This window comes from Capricornis sumatraensis, chromosome 1, assembly GCF_032405125.1.
Source record: "Capricornis sumatraensis isolate serow.1 chromosome 1, serow.2, whole genome shotgun sequence".
In the NCBI taxonomy this organism is placed as follows: domain Eukaryota; kingdom Metazoa; phylum Chordata; class Mammalia; order Artiodactyla; family Bovidae; genus Capricornis; species Capricornis sumatraensis.
The window spans coordinates 77,244,544-77,264,281 of record NC_091069.1 but is presented as its reverse complement, the minus strand read 5'-3'; the positions used below and the strand labels follow the sequence as shown (position 1 = coordinate 77,264,281).

Sequence of the window (19,738 nt, the reverse complement as noted above, 5' to 3'; positions counted from 1 at the left end):
TTATATATATTTTCTCTCACTTTGTTAATACTTTTAACCACTCTGTGGGTAAATTTCACTATGTTTTTAGATGAGAAAGTTAGAGAACTTTAACAGCATAGCAGGCCTGGGGTTTCAACTCAGCTCTGCCTGAGTTCAAAGCTTGTGGTGTTATAAGTCGGCCTCTCAGGTGTATTTGTGTATTTGTCTCCATTTTAGAGATAAAGAAATTAAGGAGCAGAGATGTTCCTTATACAACCTGAAAAATCGAGGCGGGCTGGGACAGCCAACACCTCACATAGGGGAAAGGAGATAAAGGGGCCGTGATGGGTAATTGTGGGCCAGGCAGTGGTGGGGGTGGGGGCGGTGGGGGTGCACCCACAGGGAATTTCCTATGAGGAAAGGCAGGCTAACCATATAGGCCAGTGTGGAACAATTTCAAAGTGCAGCCAACTGGGGAGGAGGGAAGAGGTGTCTGTCTGGTCTGTGTAACTGGGTGACTCTACCTTGTAGGAATCTGCCTCTTCCTCTCCAGCTGCCTCACTTCCTAGCTGCCAAATACAAGGTTCTTTCAACCGTGGGTCTGCTCACTATATCCATCCCGAAGGGCAGCTCTGGATGAAGAGGGGCAAGACCCAGGGGTCTCGGGCAGGGGATGGGAGTCAGGGAGGCAATGGTAACTTCTTCCTTTGCTCTCCTTTCAACTGGCAGAACAAAGTGTCATTTCCAAAAATCCAGGGGCGACTGTGCTTCCTGCTTGGGCCAAGGGTGCTTGCAATAACGCTATCTAATTTAAATTTTTTGGCTAAGAAAAAACAGTCTCCGAGACTCAAAGAGAAAACACTGTATTTTCCTAGACAATGTCGTCATACTCTGAACTTGGCCAGAGAAGGACGGTCCAAAAAGTGCTTTTATGCAGAGGAAAAAAGTGGCTACAGAAGGAAAGTGACTGTGAACCCTAGATCTACCCCTGCAGAAAGGAACAAGGTAGTGCCAGAAAGGGTCCCAGCCCATGGGATGGGTCCTACCTGTAAACGTGGGCATTAAACCAACCAACCCTTTGCGTGGTAGGACAAGCCTATGTGGACAAAATCAACTGCTCTTTCATCAGTTTTATTGGTCATATATCCAGAATTCATTATATAAATCTTTCAAAATAACCAGTTATTACAAGAATAGTTTACAGTTCAGCTCTGATTGCACAAATACTTGACACAGGAAACCAGTTTAACAAATACTTATTTTTCTTATAAGAATACTTTAGTACAGAAAATAAGTCTATATATCTTACAGCAAATTTTATGCAGTTGTTTTTTTTTTTAACCCATTCAACCATCATTTCAGGTTTCCTATCACAGCATATCCATCACATTCCATAAACCAACTTATAATCTGCAGCCACTTCTGATTTTGAGTTACAATTGAGATTCACACTGTTAAGAGTTTTTAGGCTTCTTTTTCTGCTGATCTGAAAGAATTCACGTATTCAGGCAGAAGAGGTAATTTAAACAACATTCCTTCTAGGTCTCGTGTGTGTCAGGTTAATCACTGTGCTTGGTGAAGAATTTACTTGTCACTTAGGCTAGACTGGCTGGTAGTTCACCTCTGCAGTATCAAGCAGAAGGGATAAAGTCCTTACATTCTTAAGAGTTTCTAAACTGCAAAAACAAAACCCTAGAAACAAGAGTTAAATACAAATACTTAGAAAGCTACAATGTTTCCTAATGATGAGAAGTAGAGAACACTTTTAGAATTGAGGTCTCTCCTTGGTTGAAGAAGACATAAAAGATAGTGTAAGGATGTGGCAGTACTATTATAAAATACTGAGAAACTGAAAACGGTGAATCACTTAGGTCAGTGGTGTGGTGTTCCCAAAGTCCCAGGAGATACAGAATCTTAGACTCTGGCTAGCTCAGCTATTTGACATTCTTCTGATCTGTGGCTTTGAATAGCCTAATAAATACTCCCTTGACCAGAACAAGTAATCATTTAGGCCAGGGGAACTTCACAGAATACTGACCACGTTCCTCTGAAGAGACAGGACACCCCCAGGGGAAACATTTGGCATTCATTCCATTCCTTCAGTTACTGAAAAGTGTGTCCAGTTAGCAAAAGCTTGTCTTACTTTCCAGGTAGCATGAATTAAAACCAAGAGCCTAGCAGCATGCTCCATCCAAGTTCCTGAGTGCTCAGCTCCTATCATCCAATATTCTTAAAAGGATTTTTTTTTTATCAAGCCCTTGTCCAATAAGATATTTAACAGTACTTGGGGACTACAGTAGGTCCCATTTCTCTGCTTTTTTATTTCTCTTGATTTCTCTTTCTCACCCCAGTGTAACAAGTTGCTACAGGTTTTTACCAAAATACCAAAGCAGTATTTTGGAAATGAGTTATTTTGCATTACGGAAAGTGTCCGATCACATTATGATGGGTCAGATTTGCATTTAACTGGGAGATCGGGTCTACTGAAGGGATTTTGCAAATTCAGCATAGTCGATGTATCCATCATTGTTCTTGTCATCGTCTCTCAAAACACCATCTATTAAGTTGATCAGCTCATCTTCGTTCATTGGTGCCTGCTCACTTCCCTCCTGCAAGGTACAAATCACACCATAATGAGCTGCATCTTTTACTGAAAGTGCCTGGTTAATGTCCAAAATAAAATGTCCATAGACTCCTTCAAATGTAGTACTTCTACTTCTTGGAAATCACAAGCCACATGTTAGATCCAGAGTCAATTCACAACAACCCAATTGAAAAATTATATTTGGCAGTTAAAAGGACAAGGCAATCAAAGTAGGCCCTTGCTGATTTGTTTTAAAAAATACTTTTCATTCTTTTTTCATTACCAAAGTCATACACGTTCATTGTAGAAAGCTGGGTCTGGCTTACAGAGAACTCGGAGTTTCATAGATTCCAGGACCCACAAATCTATCCTAAAGAAAAGCTCACAGCCCAGGCCCTCCCACAGGTCAGCTCTGCTAAAGTGGCGAGAGCCCACACTAGACATCTCGGGGTCAGGACAAGAGGAAGAAGGCATTGCCAACCAGTAGACCCCATTACAGTCTCTGAGGTGAAGGCACTTCTGCTCCAGAAGCAGGTGTGGCAGGGCTCACATTGCCAAGGGCTGAGCTAATGCTGCTCATATCTGTGGCCAGTTCGTCCTCTGTCACCTCTCCCATGTCCCGACCCTTTCCTCTCCTGCCCACCACCATCCTCGCCTCCCAATTCCTCTCTCAAAGCCAGTCTTTGCTAGCATCCATCAGTCTGCCTCCCACAGAAAACACTGCATTAGGCTCCTGTGCAAAGCCACTGGTGCTCCCCGCTACCTTCAGAGCAAACACAGCCCGGCTCGGCTGGCAGCCGGTGTGAGCACACGCTCCCCGCCCCCCCACCTTTGCCTCTCCTCCTCTCCTGAGATTACAGTGTGGTCAAGTGGAACAGACGTTAGATACGGAGGCATAAGATCTGAGTTTCAGTCTCCTCACCTCTCAAATTAGAGATAATAACCAGGACATGACCACCATACTGTATCTCCCAAACCCTCATCATCAAATCCCTCGATCCCTTGGCCCAGAAAGGCCATTCTTCCCAAGTGATGTAGCTGTAGTCCTGCCTTTTGAATGTGGTCTGCCTTTCAGCTAGTTCTCAGACCCTGGCACATGGTGGGAATGCCAGTGGCACTCGCTAAAGATCCGAGGCAGGCTCTGGGGCCCTGCCTTAGCTGGTCACGCTGTGTGAGAAGGCCCTCTGACCAGGAAAAAAGGCAGAGCAGAAGGTGAGCGGAAGAAGGAGAAGCAGAAATAGTGCTGCACGGGGACAGGGGAAGCCATCAGGAGCAGGGACCGAGTCACCAGAGGAGCCCCTCCAAGGTGCTGCCCCCGGGCCTCTGCCCGACCTACCTCCTTATGAACATGAGTGATGGCCGTGGAGAGTTCTAGGCCGTCAAGCAGATTGTTGCCGTCATAATCATGCATTTTGAAATAATGGAGCTGCAGCTCTTGTGGGGACATCTCCGCCTCTGGTTTGTTGATGACACCTTCGAGATGCTCCATGATATGCCTAAAGACCAACAGTGAAGCTCAGACCACCTGGCAGCGGTACTGGGCTAGGATCCTGCTGAAATCTTAAGGACTCTGAAAAGTTCAAGATCTTCAAGTATGTCCATCGCAGAAAAACTAACAGAAACAGTGGCAGACCACTCTCCAAGAAGATAGACATAGGCAAGGCCATGAAAGGAGTAGGGGGGAAAAAAATCAAACAGTTCATCTGTTATGCTGGCAAGATTATGGCTGCTTTTTCCTTTTTATTATTAGAATATGGTCATAACATTTGGGGGTGTGTGTGCATGTTCAGTCGTATCCGACTCTTTGCGACCCCTTGGGCTATAGCCCATCAGGCTCCTCTGTCCATGGAATTTTCTGGGCAAGAATATTAAAGTGGGTTGCCATTTCCTACTCCAGGGGATCTTCTGGACCTTGGGACTGAACCCATGTCTCTCGGGTCTTCTGCAATGGCAGGCAGGTTCTTTACCTAACATTGTTGGGGGAGGTATTAATGTGTTTTTTTTCTTAAAGCAATTTAAGGATAATAGAGCAGGAATTGTAGGCAAGAATGTGTGAGGCTAACTGGCCCAGGGTAAAAGTTCCAACAAATGATACAATGTTTGAACATGCCAGGAAAAAAGAAAAAGATCTTGTCATAAGCAAGAAACCCGAGCTCTGTTTTGGACTCTGCCACTGCTGCTGGTGTCTGTGTCTATCTGCCTGTCTGTGCTGAAAAAGAGAGACAGAATGAACTCAGGAAAGCCGTTCATCCTTTTTGGGTCTCATCTGTGATGTGATGGCAAAACAAGAACACCTGGACTTACAGGTGGCTACAAGGAATAAACACCATGCTTGGAAAAATGTCAAGGGGTTAGACAAATAGTAGAAGGCAAAGGGGACGGCGTGTGCCTTTGTAGCTGGCTGTAGCTGCAGACGGGGAGGCCCCTGGACCACAGCCCTGGCTGAATACGTACTCTTGGTCATGCACTGTGTTCTTATCCAGGCCCATGCTGCCGTGATGGGAGGAGCTGGCCCCGGGCTGCTCGGCCCTGGTACCTGGGGCACAAAAGGCCCAGAGCAAGCCACACAGGAAGGGGATTCTGAGCAGTCGCAGAGATCTCATGGTCACCGGTACCTGGGAGGTGGGGAACAAGAAGGTGAAGACAAGAACAGCAGAACTGAGGTTCTTTCAAGACTTGACACAGCACACTCCTGGGAACTGGGTGAAGGAGCAGGGCTGGGGAAGAGAACTGGCCAGCTCCGCCACCAGACTGCAGGATGACCTCGGGCTCTCCAGGTCCCCATCACTCAAATGGGCTGGTGGGTTCACAACCTTTCCCGAAGCCCCTTCAGAATGCCAAGCAGCTCAATGAGAGCTTACCAGGATCTGGAGAGCACTCCTGCCTAGAGCAGCTTACAGTTTGGTGAGAGAAATACTTCCTGCCGAGAGCACTAATCAAGGCAGAAAGTGAGGTGTACTAAAGAAAGATGAAACCCTCTGAGAGTTCAGAGGATGAAGTGTCCTTTGGGCTAGAGAAAGCCAGAGGTTAACAGACAAGGGGACACTTCAGCAGGTCCAGATAGAGGCGTGTGCAGTGGACGTGCAGGAACTGAAGGACGAATGGGAGGTGTGAGTAGAAGGATAGGTGCAGACAAGTGGGAGAGAGACTCCAAGTGGGTGAGTCAGACTTGAGCTTAGAGGGTATGAAGTGGATGGAACAGTGGGCAGCAGGCTGCAGAGGCTGACCAGGCCATGCTGGAGGCAGCTCTGCATGCTAGGCCAAAGAGGCTGACATTGCCTGGGGATGAATGGGAGCCATTGAGGGAGATGAGAGCAGAGGTGGTTTCAGAATGGCTCATCTGGCAGTGCAATGGGGAAGGTATTAGGCAGAGTGAGCCCAGAGACAGGGGTTCGGGGAAACAGTGGGTGGGTTAGATCAAGGCCCATGGCAGTGGACATTATCCCCTGCCTCATCCACCTCCCAGGGCTGTGAGGGAGGCAAAGAGTTGAGCCACGAGAAAGAGCACCAGGGAGGAGAGCTCCACAGGGATTAGGTCTATCTAGTACTTCTCGGGTTTGGCTGGACTTGGAGTCGTAGTCAACAAGGAGAAACAGTTGGCTACACAGCAAGCTCCCCGAGGGCAGGAATGCCTGTTCCCACCTATACTCCACCAAGGCTCAGGCAGCCTTACCTGCTATTAAACTGAAAGTCCTGATCCTTCCAGGGCTTACAGACTGACCTCTATAAAAAAAGAACTTGAAGGACAGCCAGGAGACCTCTCCTCAGAGGTGTTCTGGCCCCTCTCGGCTACCCCAAGAGGCTCTGGAGGGTGACATCCTAGGAAAATGCCATCCCACAATGTTTAGGAAAATTTCCCAAACCCGCTTTGCTGGATATCAGCAGTATACCCTCCCTTTTAAGGACACAATGGTCCCTGGGATATATAACTTCTAGGTGTAAAAAGAAGCATCGAGTCTCGTGACTGAATAGGGACATCAAAATGCAATTGTCATATTTCACAATAGAAAAAGACATTCAATATACACCAAATGAAAAAGAGCAGGCTACAAAAGTCTGTAAAGAATCATTCATTTTGGGGAAATTCCCTGGTGGTCCAGTGGTTAAGACTCGGGGCTTTCACTGCTGTGGCTCTGAGTTCAGTCCCTGGTTGGGGAACTAAGATCCCACGCCGCGTGGTGCAGCCAAAAAAAAAAAAAAAATCATTTTTGTAAAAAACAAAACAATGTATGTATATTTCTCATACACAGAACAAAGACTAAAAACTATTAAGAAAGATTACTTTCTGAATTATGAGATTAGGAGTGACTTTTATTTTTCTTCTCTTTACTTTTCCAATGCTTCTAAAATTTCTACTATAAGCATGTTTTTTCTTTACAAATATATATTTAATGCAATTCATCCCATAATTTTGTTCCAGTTCTATATGGATGGAATGAAAAGGGGGATTCTGGTTGAGTCTCATCTCTAGAAAATAATTCAGGAACAGCCAGAAACTACATCCCAATTTTACCAAAGAGAAGTGTCCAGACACTGATGAGGCCACTGCCCTTCTACCTGGTACCTGAAAACAAGGTCTTAGGTTACTCTCTGCAAAGACTGCCCCAACCAGAGAAGAGCAGCTTGTTCTGACCACACACTGCAGTTCTGGGACAGGAGGGACCAGAGGGGCAAGCCTTTAAGATTCATAATGCATTAGATGTCTCTTTCTCCAGCAAGCCTTATTCGACTCCAAGTCTGGCTTAGAAGGTCTTCCCATATGCTCCTAAGTGGTTCTCTTCAGAAAGGTCCTATCTGTTGCTGACAACAGCTGTGCATGCGCCTGTGAACACGTCTGATGACCTCTCGGTACCCTCTGCTGGACTGGGCTCTGTGAAGCTGGGGACTGGATTCACATTCACAGCACTGGGCACAGTTCCTGCACAGAGGCTGGAGGTTCTCAGCCTTCATGCCATGGTCCTTGGGAGCTGGGGGGTTATCAGACTCACCCATACACTGCCAGGTTCTGATGTCAATGTAACTGAGGATGAAACTTGGTTTTGGCGCTATCTATCAAATAGTAGAGCTCAGTGATCAACAGACCCATGGCACCATCTCTGAGAACCATGTGGTTGGACACTCAGTATATCAGGTAGGGGTGGGGGGTGGGGGAGAGGTTCTATTGGAATAACACCAAAAAGCAACCAAGTGCTTGGTAATACAGTAACTTTGAGTCCAAATTATCCCCTCTTCAAAGGAGATGGGATAAAGGCCAAGAACCATCCATTTGGGGCTTACCCCATTTTGGTTTGCTGTGCCTGGTTTCTAACCTTGAGACCACCACAAAAGCCAAATCTGCAAACACAGAAGAGAAACTCCCCCTAGCAAGTGCTACAAGAAGAACAGGGAATCTGACTGCCACCTGACAAACCATACTGCTCACACTGAAAAGGAAATATTAGCAACCCCTTCCGCCGAAAGAACAAGTTGCATCATCCACACTCCCAACTATTTAGCTCAAGGCCATAAGCAAAGAGCTTGGCAGATAAGCCCCAGGAGTTCCTGGGTTCACTGGCCTTTCAGAAAGTGTAAAGGCTAGGCTAGAGAAAAATCCAGAGGAGGAGAGATTTCTGAATTTGAGACATCCTTCACAGGAGTTCTGGGGAGAAGCGCCAGACCACTGATGGCAGCCGGCTCCCACAGGGCCTTGACTGTAACAGGGCTTTCCTCCTGGCTCCAGCAGCCTCTTCCAGTCCTAGGGCATTTGTCCCCATTTGTTCCACCTGTCCATCCGCCCTCTTCCTTCCAGGCCCAATTCAAATGTCATCTCTGTGTTCTCTCAGCCAAAGCCAACTGTTCTCTCCTCTGACCTCAGTCTGCGGTCTCTCACACTCACTTGGCCTTAACATATGGTCTCCTGCTGTTCTCCTTTTATTTTTCTCTTTCCCTCCCTCTGTGAAAATGGGGAAGCTATTTTCTCTGTCTCTCCTTTACTCCTTTCGTGAATTGATAACAAAATACTGAGCTCACCTGGAACAGCATGGCTTCACTCTGTATGAGGGCTCTGGGTCCTGGAACCCAGATGTGTTGTTCCCTATCACAGAGGATCTGACCTAAGCTAGAAAAATAACTTCCCTCGGGAGTCCTCCCAGCAGTGGTTTGGCCTGGCCCGCTCTCATTGTGTCCTTAGTCTTATCAGCACCAAAAAGTTTGGAGTCAGCCTTCCTCCCATGAGTTGTGGGCAACTTTTCTCTCATGCTACCGCCCTCAGTTAAGAATCAAACTCAAAGTAGCCACACATCCTGTACCCAGAGTCGATGTCAAAGAAAAACTCTGACTGGTACTTCTCCATTTAAAACTGCCATGGTTCTGGACTGAAAGTAAGGAAAGAACCAAGTTCCTAGACAAACCCCTACATGGGCTGGGGGTTGAGAACTGGTTCTGGAGAAGCAGGCAGTTAATAACTTGATCTATTTGTTCATTTGGGAGGGAGCTGCCATGCTTCATTTATACATTTAAGTAACTGTTTCCTGGGTTTCCCTGGTGGCTCAGCAGTGAAGAATCTGCCTGTAATGCAGGAGACATGGGGTTCAATCCCTGGGTGGGGAAGATCCCCTGGAGAAGGAAATGGCAACCCACTCCAGTATTCTTGCCTGGGAAATCCCATGGACAGAGAAGCCTGGCGGGCTACAGTCCATGGGATTGCAAAAGAGCTGGATGTGACTAAGCTACAACAACAACAACTTCACCAAACAGCCTGGTGCTGCACAAGGTTCTGAGGACAGGCATGTCTGAGGATAGGATAATCTGTGTGACAAGAACCAGACAGGCCCAGTGGAAAAGACCAGTAAATGGGATAGCTGTAGGGTATGGCAATAGCCCCAACCCCCACCTAGGTTAATATATGAAGGATGATTTTTTTCAATTAAAGGATAGCACTTTAGGTAGAGGGAACATAAACACCTAAGCCTAGGAGGAACTTGGTCCAATCTGGGAACTAAAAAGGATTCAATGTGAAGACAGTATAGTGGAGATGGATGAGTTAGTAAAGTAAAAAAGAAGAAAGGTCACCAAGGGCATTGAAAGCGATGTTCAAGAGCTTGTAAGCGCAATGGGGATCCACAGAAGGAAGATCAGGGGATGGGGGGAGGGTTCTGGTGACCGTGATCAGATTTCGGTTTTAAGGCCATCTCTCTGGCTTTCCAATACATAACAAAGCACAGAGGATGGAGAAGGGGCACAGGGGAGAGATGATGGTGGCCTGAACTTGCTAGAGCAGAGGACCTGGGCGTGGAGAAGTCGGCGTACCCAAGAGAGATTTGTGATGGATTCGATGTGGATGGGTAAAGCGTGCAGGATGTGAGAATGACGTGCAGGTCTCTGCTTGGGCATCTGGGTGGATGGCGGTGCCATGCTCACACAGGGGATACAAGAGAGGAATACCGGCTTCCCCGCCTCCCTGTTCCCCTGGCACAGCCTGGCCAAGCTCGGCCCCCGTCAGTGTTTGCTGTCTCTCCCAGAGAGAGACGGGGTACCAGGGGCAGACCGACAGCAACGACTCGGGCCCGCGCGCAGGTCCACCGCAGGTCCTCCAAGAGCGTGGAGATCGACCCCGGCCGGCCCATCAGGTTTTAAAGCCCCTACGGCATATGCCCCGGGAGGGAGGCTCTGCTCCTAGTCGGCTAGCTTCCCGCTGCGGCTCGGGGTCCGAGACCCGCACCCAGGGCGCTCTTGCCTTCCAACCCTAGCCAGAAGCCCCGAGACCCCCCGAAGGAAGGCCAGGATTCCGCCCCGCTGCAGACTCCTGAATGCCGCCCCACGGAACTCGTCCTCCAAGGTCGGGTCACAGGGGTCACAGGCCGCAACCGGATCGCGGGAGGCCCCCGGTTCACTCACCCTCGCTGCCACCAGCTGCCACCAGTTTTTCCCCCAAAGCGAAGCCCTCCAGCATGAGCCTCGCCAGCTCCCGTCTTCAGTACGTTTTCCCTCGGCTCCGCCCCCGCCCTGGCCCGCTGTGCGCACGCGCGTCCCTTTCTGCCCGCCCATTGGCGCCGCGGGCCCCGCCTCTGACCAGTGCCTGATCCAGGCCTCTGGGGTGATTCCACGTGTAACGGCCTCAGGCCCAGTAAGGGCTGGGCGGAGGCATCTCTTCTGTCTACCTTCCATAGGGCGACACTCGGTTGGATCCTGGGTTGGACCACCTGAACCCCCAAGTCCGTAGGGGCTAGGCAAGCCCGGAAGCCCCCAGGAATGTAGTAGGTTGATGACGTTGTATGGCAGATGCAACTGGCCCCCAAACCGACTTTCAGCTCCACCACCAGCTCCATGTCTACAGGTTCCTGGGTTTCTCTGACTGCAAGTTAAGAAAAAATATAATAGCGTGAAGAAAAAAATTGTTGCCTGCCATTCCAGTTCTGTCAGGTTCAAGCCATTAGCCCCTGCAGTTGCTCACCAACCGTGGGCCCTGGGACCAATTTTAGGATGGAGAAAGACTGAGCGACTTCACTTTCACTTTTCACTTTCATGCATTGGAGAAGGAAATGGCAACCCACTCCAGTGTTCTTGCCTGGAGAATCCCAGGGACCGGAGAGCCTGGTGGGCTGCAGTCTCTGGGGTCGCACAGAGTCGGACATGACTGAAGCGACTTAGCAGCAGTAGCAGCAGCAATGTACTTCAGGTATACTTAGATAGGTTAAGCTGCATCTCTAAGGAAAAAACTCAGATAAGCCTAGGAAATACAGAACTGCTGTGGGCTCAGCCAGGGATTGAAGATAATGCAGGGACCTGGTTGAATCATGTTGGGAGTCTGCAAACGGAGAATCAAGCACCCAGGCTTCCTATCTTTTTATGGGTTGGCAGAATGAAGAAAGAAACATGGATGGTGAAAATATTGTCTAGGATCAAGTACCACTTTCTAGTTTTAATAGCTCAGAAAATTATTTCCTCCCTTCTCTGACCATTGTGGCAGGATAGCAGCGTCTTAGTTGCTCAGTCATGTCCATCTCCGTGACCCCATGGACTGTAGCCAGCCAGGCTCCTCTGCCCATGCGATTGTACAGACAAGAATACTGGAGTAGACTGCCATTCCCTTCTCCAGGGAGTCTTCCTGACCCGGAGATTGAACCCAGGTTTCCCGCTTTAGAAGCAGATACTTTACCACCTGAGGATAGAGGACACCCTATTAATCCCAGACTCCTCCTTTCCTTACTCTGAAGTTTGAGTTAGTTTGATCTAGTTCATTTTTCAGCTCTCCCTCTGCCGTCCATCCATTCTTCCACCTGGTTGTTTATTCATTCATTCATTAACACTTCTTGAGTACCTCCTAGGGACTAGGCTCTGTGCTAGGAGTTAACCTGAGAAATGAGTACAAACAAGAAATGGTCTCCTTCAACAAGTTCAGTGTCTGATAGATGGATAAAGCATTTCTCATTCTATTTATCCAACACTTCCACTTTTTCTGTGGATCTTATCCCGTGTCATCTCTCTCTTGAATCACCGATTGCTCCCCATCTAATAGGCCATCCCCAGGATCATTTCATCTTGCTGTGGTTTCTTCTCCACTGCATTACTGAAACTGCAGTCTCCATGCAAATTCAGTGGTGCCTTCTTTGTTTTCACTCTCCCTCTCAGTACCATTTCTCACTGTCAGTCATTCCTACTTTGGAACACCTTCTCTTGTGTTTTGATGCCATGTACTTTTGGTCCTCCTCGTACCTCACTAGCTGTTCTTTCTTGGGTTCTTTTCACTGACTTCTCACCTACTTCTCAACCTATAAATAGCGGGGTGCTTAGGGCTCTATCCTTAGTCCCCTTCTTTGTCAACCTATCCATTCTGCTTATGTGATTTCATCTAATCATGTGGTCTTAGGTGCCATTTACAAGCAGATGACTCCAAAAAAAGATTTCTAACAGTGACCTCAAGCCTGTAAAGTCCTGACTCCTCAAAATAACTGCCTACTTGCCATCTCCACAGGAGTGTCTAACTAGGATCCCAAACTTAACTTGGCCCACTGAAATATTTTCACCCCCAAACATGTACCTCTCTGTTTTTCCCAGTTTAGCAAATGTCACTGCCATCCATTTAGTTATTCAAGCCAGATTCTAGGAGCTACATTCCCCCCCACCCCCAGCTTTACTGAGGTATAACTAACACCCAGGAAACCATCATCCGCTACTTAAACTACTGTGAGAACTTCCTTATTGACCTCCCTTGCCCCATTTTAGTCCATGAGACATTTGTTTAAGCCATTTATAGAGTGTTCTAGAACTTGTAGCTGAATCCATTCCTAACAGGCAAATAACTTGTTACTAGAAGTAGAACATAAAAACCAAATACTAAAATGTGGGATTGGCTAACTGAAGATTAAGGTAGCCAGTGGTGAAGACTCTCTATTCCATATTGGAAAGTTAGTGACCAACATGTTAAGTAGTAAAGAATTGAACTGCTGTCACTTGCTAGACCTTGGAAAAAACCCACACGCTAACCAAAGTTGTATTATTGGAGAAATCTCAGGAACAATACAGAACACTTGAGAGTGTTGCCTTTTTTTCATCCTTTTTAAAGTAGCTTTCAGCAAAGTCCTTCAAGAGAGTGGCAAATCCAGATTAGAACGGATTTGAAAGCAGAGGTTAAAGAAAATAAGGCCTTGGTGAGAGAGAAGGACTTGATGAGGTGCAGCTCACAACCTAAACTAGCTGAGTCTCACAATTTGGAGCCTTGCTGGGTTGAAATAAACAATTTTCTTTGAATATCCAAGTTGAAGTCAGAACACATGGAAACAGGGAAGAGGCAGCTTTATCAGGAGATAAGATAGAGCCCCAAGGGAGCAAAGATGGACCACAGGTGGGGACCACAGGTGGCTTCTCTACTCGCTTTGTTTTGAATTACCTCCACTGCAACTGAGCACACAGAGACCCTGTAAGACTTAAATATTCTTATTCCTGGTCTTGCTTGTTTTCCAAAAAGAAACATTTGAGGTATACACAAGAAACTAATAAAAGAGAACAGAGGTGAGAATAAGACCTCATTTTATATCTTTTTGTATTGTTTTCATTTTTAAAAAGTCAAATATATTACCTATGGGGGGGCCGGGAAATATAGTTTTTAATTAGAAAACCATTTGAAGACTTTAGATAAGTTATATGATTGTGATTACTCATGCATAAACTTGACCAGAAGCTTAACAAATGATGGAGGGAGTCATGTATCCCTAAAATCTCAAGCCTGGTCAACGGTGGTCATCCTTGTTAACAAGGGAAGAGCTGCCAGATTCCCTACAAGAACCTGATACATGGTCACGGAAGACACCCCTTGTTTCTGTCCAGCAGGACTGGACTGGATGTGGCTTACTGACTGGGGTCTACTCTTATGTTTTTTATTCTCTTTTTTTCTGAAAAGAAAGGAGTTTTATTATTTCTTCACATTGTGCATTGACTGTGTTTCCCTGCCTTTTGATTTGGTTTTCTTCTTTAGAGCTTATTGATGCACAGTTGTTCAGGAAAAAACACACTCCTGTTTTCCTTTACTCATACACACAATACTTGTGACAGCAGGTGTGTGGGGTGTTCTCCCCACACTAAACAATTCTCTGCGACACCAGCTGAGTGTTCTACAATGCAATTCAATCATGACACTAACTGAAGTTAGTACAGTCCCCACAGGGAAAGGACTCAGCTGCATAAGACGGCTGCCCACTTCCAATTCCAAGCTCAGTAAGTAGGTCCTCAGGTTAACCATGACTTCTGTTGGACTCGGCTACAAATTGAAGGTTTCCATGACTCCCTCCTGAGATTTTATCACTTGCTAGAACAGCTCACAGAACTCAGGGGAACATTTACTTGCACTTCCCAGTTTATTTTATAGTACAGGTTATCATAAAGGGTACAGATGAACAGCTAGATGAAGAAATATATAGAGTGAGGTCTGGAAAGGCACAAAGCACAGGAGCCCCTGTCTCTTTGGAGTTGCGGTACCCCACCCTGCAGACATGTGGATATACTCACCAACCCAGAAGCTGTTCAAACCCTGTACCACTGAGATTTTTATGAAGGCTTCCCCATACAGACATAATCAATGATTAACTCAATCTCCAGTCCTTTCCCTTTCTTGGAGGCTAGTGGGTGGAGCTAAAAGCTCCACCTGTCTAGTCATGGCTTGGTCTTTCGGTGACTAGACCCATCCTGAAGCCATCCAGGGGCCCACCAAGGGTCACCACATTAGAACAAAGGACCCTCCAATCACCAAGGAAATTCCAAGGGATTTAAAAATCATCACGAACCAGAGTGAAAGGCCAAATATTAGAACAAAGATGCTCCTAATGCTCCCGTCACTTATGAAATTACAATGGAATTACAGCTCTGTGCCAGGAACCAAGGGCATATATATATATATTTTTTTCTATTATTTCACAATAGTACACACAAAAGTACACGTACAGAAAAGCATACAGCTCAATAAGCTTTCGGGAATTGAATGCCCCCGTGTAACCAGCACCCAGATCAAGAAGCAGAACATTACCCGCATCCTAGGAGACCTGCCTGTGCTCCCTTCCAAGCACCACCCTCTCCCTGACAGGCAGCTGCTATCCTGACTTTTGCTAACACCACAGAGCGGCTTTGACTTGTTTCTGTTTGTTCTATAAATGGAACCACACAGCACATCCTCTTTTTGTCTAGAGCTTCCTTTACACTGCACTTTGAGATTTGTACATGGTGTGTACGTCGGGAACATTCATCCTCATTTCTGTATGCGCTCCCTTTTCCCTTCTACCATCAGTGGACGTCTGGGTGGTTTCCAGTTTCAGGTGGTTATAAATTATGCTGCTTCAAACTTTGCAGAACACGTTTTCTTGCACACCTGCTCACGTCTGTGTCAGGTATTCACCCGGCTCAGAGTGAACGCAGGTGTTCAGTTGTACGAGATCGCGCCAAAAGTCTTTCAAAGTGGCTGCGTCAATCTCGACCAGCAAGAGCATATGGTGTTCTGTTGGTCCCCGTTCTCTCCAACACTTGGTACATCCCATCTTTCTCGTTTTAGCAGACAATGAACTTGGCTTAAATCATCCAACCATAAGCTACACCTGAACCTCAAAGAGGGTCCTACGGAGTACACAGAGAACCTGGACTCTATGTGGTAGGCAGGAGCTGGCTGAGACTCCTGCCTAGGATTACCTCCTGTATGGAGTGAGTGCCCCACCCCCCACCCCCCAGGTTAAATATGTATGTGGGAAAGAGGGGGTGTGCGTAGGCTTTAAGAAACCCAAGAGAGACACCAGGCCAACACTGGTTAGTTAGGGTGGGTGGTAGCCCAGTTTCCATTTTCAACACCCTTCTCTCTTGTCTATCTCTACAATAAAGGCTAAAATACATTAAACACTCACTTCCCCATCCTTTTTTTGCAGTTAGATGACCAGGGAGCACAGTTCTGGGCAATGAAACATAGGGGGAACTTGGGAAATCTTTTGTTTTTCTAATAAAAGAGACAAGTGCAGACCTCTCCCCTTCCTCCAGTTGTGAATGAGGATGTACAGCCTCAACCATGGAGGGAAGTGGGAGAGGATTTAGAAAGACTACCCCAATGCTCTGGGGCCACTGAACCAACACCAGCAGCTGCTTCCTTCCAGATATCCTCTTAAGAGCACAGGACTCCTATTTGTTTAAGCTGCTCTAAGACAGTTATTTGCAGTCCAAAGAATTCCCAAGGGACACAGAGGCCAAGCAAGATGTGGACTCAGATGGGAACTGGATTTGTCTATGCGAGGTCACTGCGGGCTCAGAGACCAGTTTACGTGGAATTCTGGACAGCAGCCAATGTACAGTGGGTGGTGAGTGCCTGGCAGGTAAGACTGCATATAGCAAGTGTGGGCAAGCCTTTCAAGTTTGCCTGTGAGGGAAAGGAAAGTAACTGGAGGGGGACACAGGATCCAGAAGGGCTGTCCTTCAGGTGGAGGACCTTGTGCATGTCAAAATCATCTTGAGAAGGAGCCCAGCAAAGACGATATTGAAAAGAGCAGAGTGGAAAAAACTGAAAGAATAAGGTTATTGAGGAGGCAGGAGAGAATGGATATAAAGCTAAGATGAGTGTTAGCCTGAAATTTGGGTATGCCGAATTGCTTTTGTTGTGTCCAACTCTTTGCGACCTCAGGCTCCTCTGTCCATGAGATTCTCCAGGCAGGAATACTGGGATGAGTTGCCATTTCCTCCTCCAGGGCATCTTCCTTACCGGGGGATTGAACCCGCATGCATTGCAGGCAGATTCTTGACTGCTTGAGCCACCAGGGAAGCCCACTAGTTCTGGGAGTGCTGTGACTGGGGGAAGGGCAGGCAGCTGGGTCAAAGTTTGAAACCATCATTGTGAAACTGGGACAGCAAGCTGCCTAGAAGAGATAGAAGACTTTCCTGCCTGACTTGAAAGCTCAGTTGGAGTTAGGGATCACTCATTTAGAATGGTAATCTGCATAATTATTTAATTCTATACAATGGTTAATGTACACTTTGTGAATTTTAATTAAAAAATTTTTGTTGGATTTAAGTTACACATGGATATAGCTAGAAAAAAAATTAGAACAGAAAGTTGTCTGATAAAAAGCCAAGTTCCTCTCTCTCAATCACCACATCTTCCCATCTTGCATGCTGCTGTTTATTACCACACCAGGGTTGAGTGGGGGGCTGGACTGGAGAAGAGTAAGCGGGATAAGGAAGTTCTTACTCAACAGGCCCAGTAAGTCAGCTCTTCCTTCCTCCCTCCATCTGATTGATTTTTAATGCTGAGTGCTTTCTTGTGGCTCCCCTGCTGGACCCTTCACTGAAGGTGCCCCGACAAGAGGACAGCACTCTCTTTTGGAAGACTTGGGTTTCTCTGGTGGCAGATTGTAAAGAATCTGCCTACAATGCTGGAGAGCTGGGTTCAATCCCTGGAGAAAGGAATGGCTGGCTACCCACTCCAGTATTCTTGCCTGGAGCATTCCATGGGCAAAGGAGCCTGGCGGGTTACAGTCCATAAGGTCACAGAGTCGGACATGAATGAATAAGATTTTCACTTCCACCTCTTTTCTGGTCCTCTCTCAAAATCTTGTTTTCCCTGGTAGTCCAACAAGCACTAATTTGGGCAGAATCCCTTTAAAAATTATCCCAATCTAGTTCAAGAGCTCATGACTTGGGTTGGGTTTGAGAGGAGACGAGGGTAGAGTACCCACTTTCCCTTGGGTATTTTCCAGGAGACAACAATCCCCAGGGGGCCCAGTATGAAACCTGAACAATGAAGAAGTGATACTGAGCGTGATGTCTAGGAAGATGGGCCTGAGAGCATCCTCAAGCCCTCAGTCCCTTGAGCCCCAGCATGGTTCAGCCAAGGGAGGCAAGAATTCCAAAGTCCTCCAAGAAGGCTAGCGTTGAGAGCAAAGCACACTAAATGAGACCTGGTCACTTGTTGTTGTTCAGTTGCTCAGTCATGTCTGACTGTCTGTGAGCCCACTGACTGCAGAATGCCAGGCTTCCCTGTCCTTCACCAACTCCTGGAGCTTGCTCAAACTCTTGTTCATCAGGTCAGTGATGCCATCCAACCATCTCATGCTCTGTCATCCCCTTCTTCTACTGCCTTCAGTCTTTCCCAGCATCAGGGTCTTTTCTAATGAGTTGGCTCTTTGCATCAGGTGGCTAAAGTACTGGAGCTTCAGCTTCAGCATCAGTCCTTCCAATGAATATTCAGGACTGATTTCCTTTAGGATTGACTGGTTTGATCTCCTTGCAGTCTAAGGGACTCTCAAGAGTCTTCTCCAACACCACAGTTCAAAAGCATCAATTCTTTGGTGCTTAGCCTTCTTTATGGTCCAATTCTCACATCCATACATGACTACTGGAAAAACCATAGCTTTGACTAGATGGACCTTTGTTGGTAAAGTAATGTCTCTGCTTTTTAATATGTTTTCTAGGTTTATCATAGCTCTTCTTCCAAGGAGCAAGAGTCTTTTAATTTCATGGCTGCAGTCACCATCTGCAGTGATTTTGGAGACCAAGAAAATAAAGTCTGTCACTGTTTCCATTGTTTCCCCATGTATTGGCCATGAAGTGATGGGACTGGATGCCATGATCTTAGTTTTCTGAATGTTGAGTTTTAAGTCAGCTTTTTCACTCTCCTCTTTCACCTTCATCAAGAGGCTCTTTAGTTCTTCTTCACTTTCTGCCATAAGGGTGATGTCATCTGCATATCTGAGGTTATTGATATTTCTCCCAGCAATCTTGACTCCAACTTGTGTTTCTTCCAGCCCAGCGTTTCTCATGATGTACTCTTCATATAAGTTAAATAAGCAGGGTGACAATATACAGCTTTGACGGACTCCTTTTCCTATTTGGAACCAGTCTGTTGTTCTATGTCCAGTTCTAACTGTTGCTTCCTGACCTGAGTACAGGTTTCTCAAGGGTTAAATTCTCAAGGGAAGTTTTTTTTTTTTTAAACCAAATAAAGAGGTTATAACAGGACATCCTCTATTTCCTTGTGCATTTCTGCAGTTTCATTTCTGGTACATACTTTCACCACAGGTATAGCCCTTTCAGAGTTCTAACTTTACAGGAAAGCACCAGGTCTACCTCTTTATTCTTGTTAACCCAAGGTCTTTCTACCATTGCTCTGCATCCATTAAAATTCAAAGTCCAGTAAACCCCCAGGGAAGCCTCTGCCTCAGCTCATCCAACATTCCTGCATCCTCCACCCCCGCTGCCCCGCCAATTTAACTCCCTGTTAACCTTGGGACCATCAAGAATGTTCCCTACTTTCTTGTGAGCTTAGCTATCCAATTAACAGAAAGCTTAATTTATTTTACAAGCATCTTAACGTGTTTTGGAAGAAACAGAACTGAATACATTTATGGAACATACTCACATTCATGAAGAAAAATATATTCTAGAATAATTGAATACAAATGTTTTAAATTAGAATATGTGACAATAATATCTTGAAGATTATCTTGAATAACAAATACTCCTCGTGGTATTCATAAAAAAAATCTTAATATTCATTGGGTATTTTCAAGAGTGCTCTTAAGTTTTGGATAAATCACACATTGACAAATTGGGAGTAGCTTGGACATTGAACTAGCTGATCCTTCCATGAACTGACCTTTAGGGATCTGGGCTGCTTCCATTTAGCTTTTAGTACTTTTTTTAAAGTACAGGTTAGTTCAGTACACTGCATTTTTTTTTTTTTTTTGGTAAAATGTT

At 46.3% G+C, this 19,738-nt stretch overlaps 1 protein-coding gene across 1 annotated transcript; it reads right to left on the bottom strand.

Moving 5' to 3' along the window:
• Positions 1 to 1,091: 1,091 nt before the first annotated feature.
• On the bottom strand, positions 1,092 to 10,502 carry MCFD2 (multiple coagulation factor deficiency 2, ER cargo receptor complex subunit). The gene is made up of 4 exons (XM_068987012.1): positions 10,421 to 10,502; positions 5,000 to 5,160; positions 3,882 to 4,041; positions 1,092 to 2,570 (listed from the first exon to the last, which is right to left on the bottom strand). The coding sequence occupies exons 2-4, from the start codon at positions 5,146 to 5,148 to the stop codon at positions 2,442 to 2,444; spliced, it is 438 nt and encodes a 145-aa protein (XP_068843113.1). The 5' UTR covers positions 5,149 to 5,160; positions 10,421 to 10,502; the 3' UTR covers positions 1,092 to 2,441.
• Between the last annotated feature and the right edge of the window lie 9,236 nt (positions 10,503 to 19,738).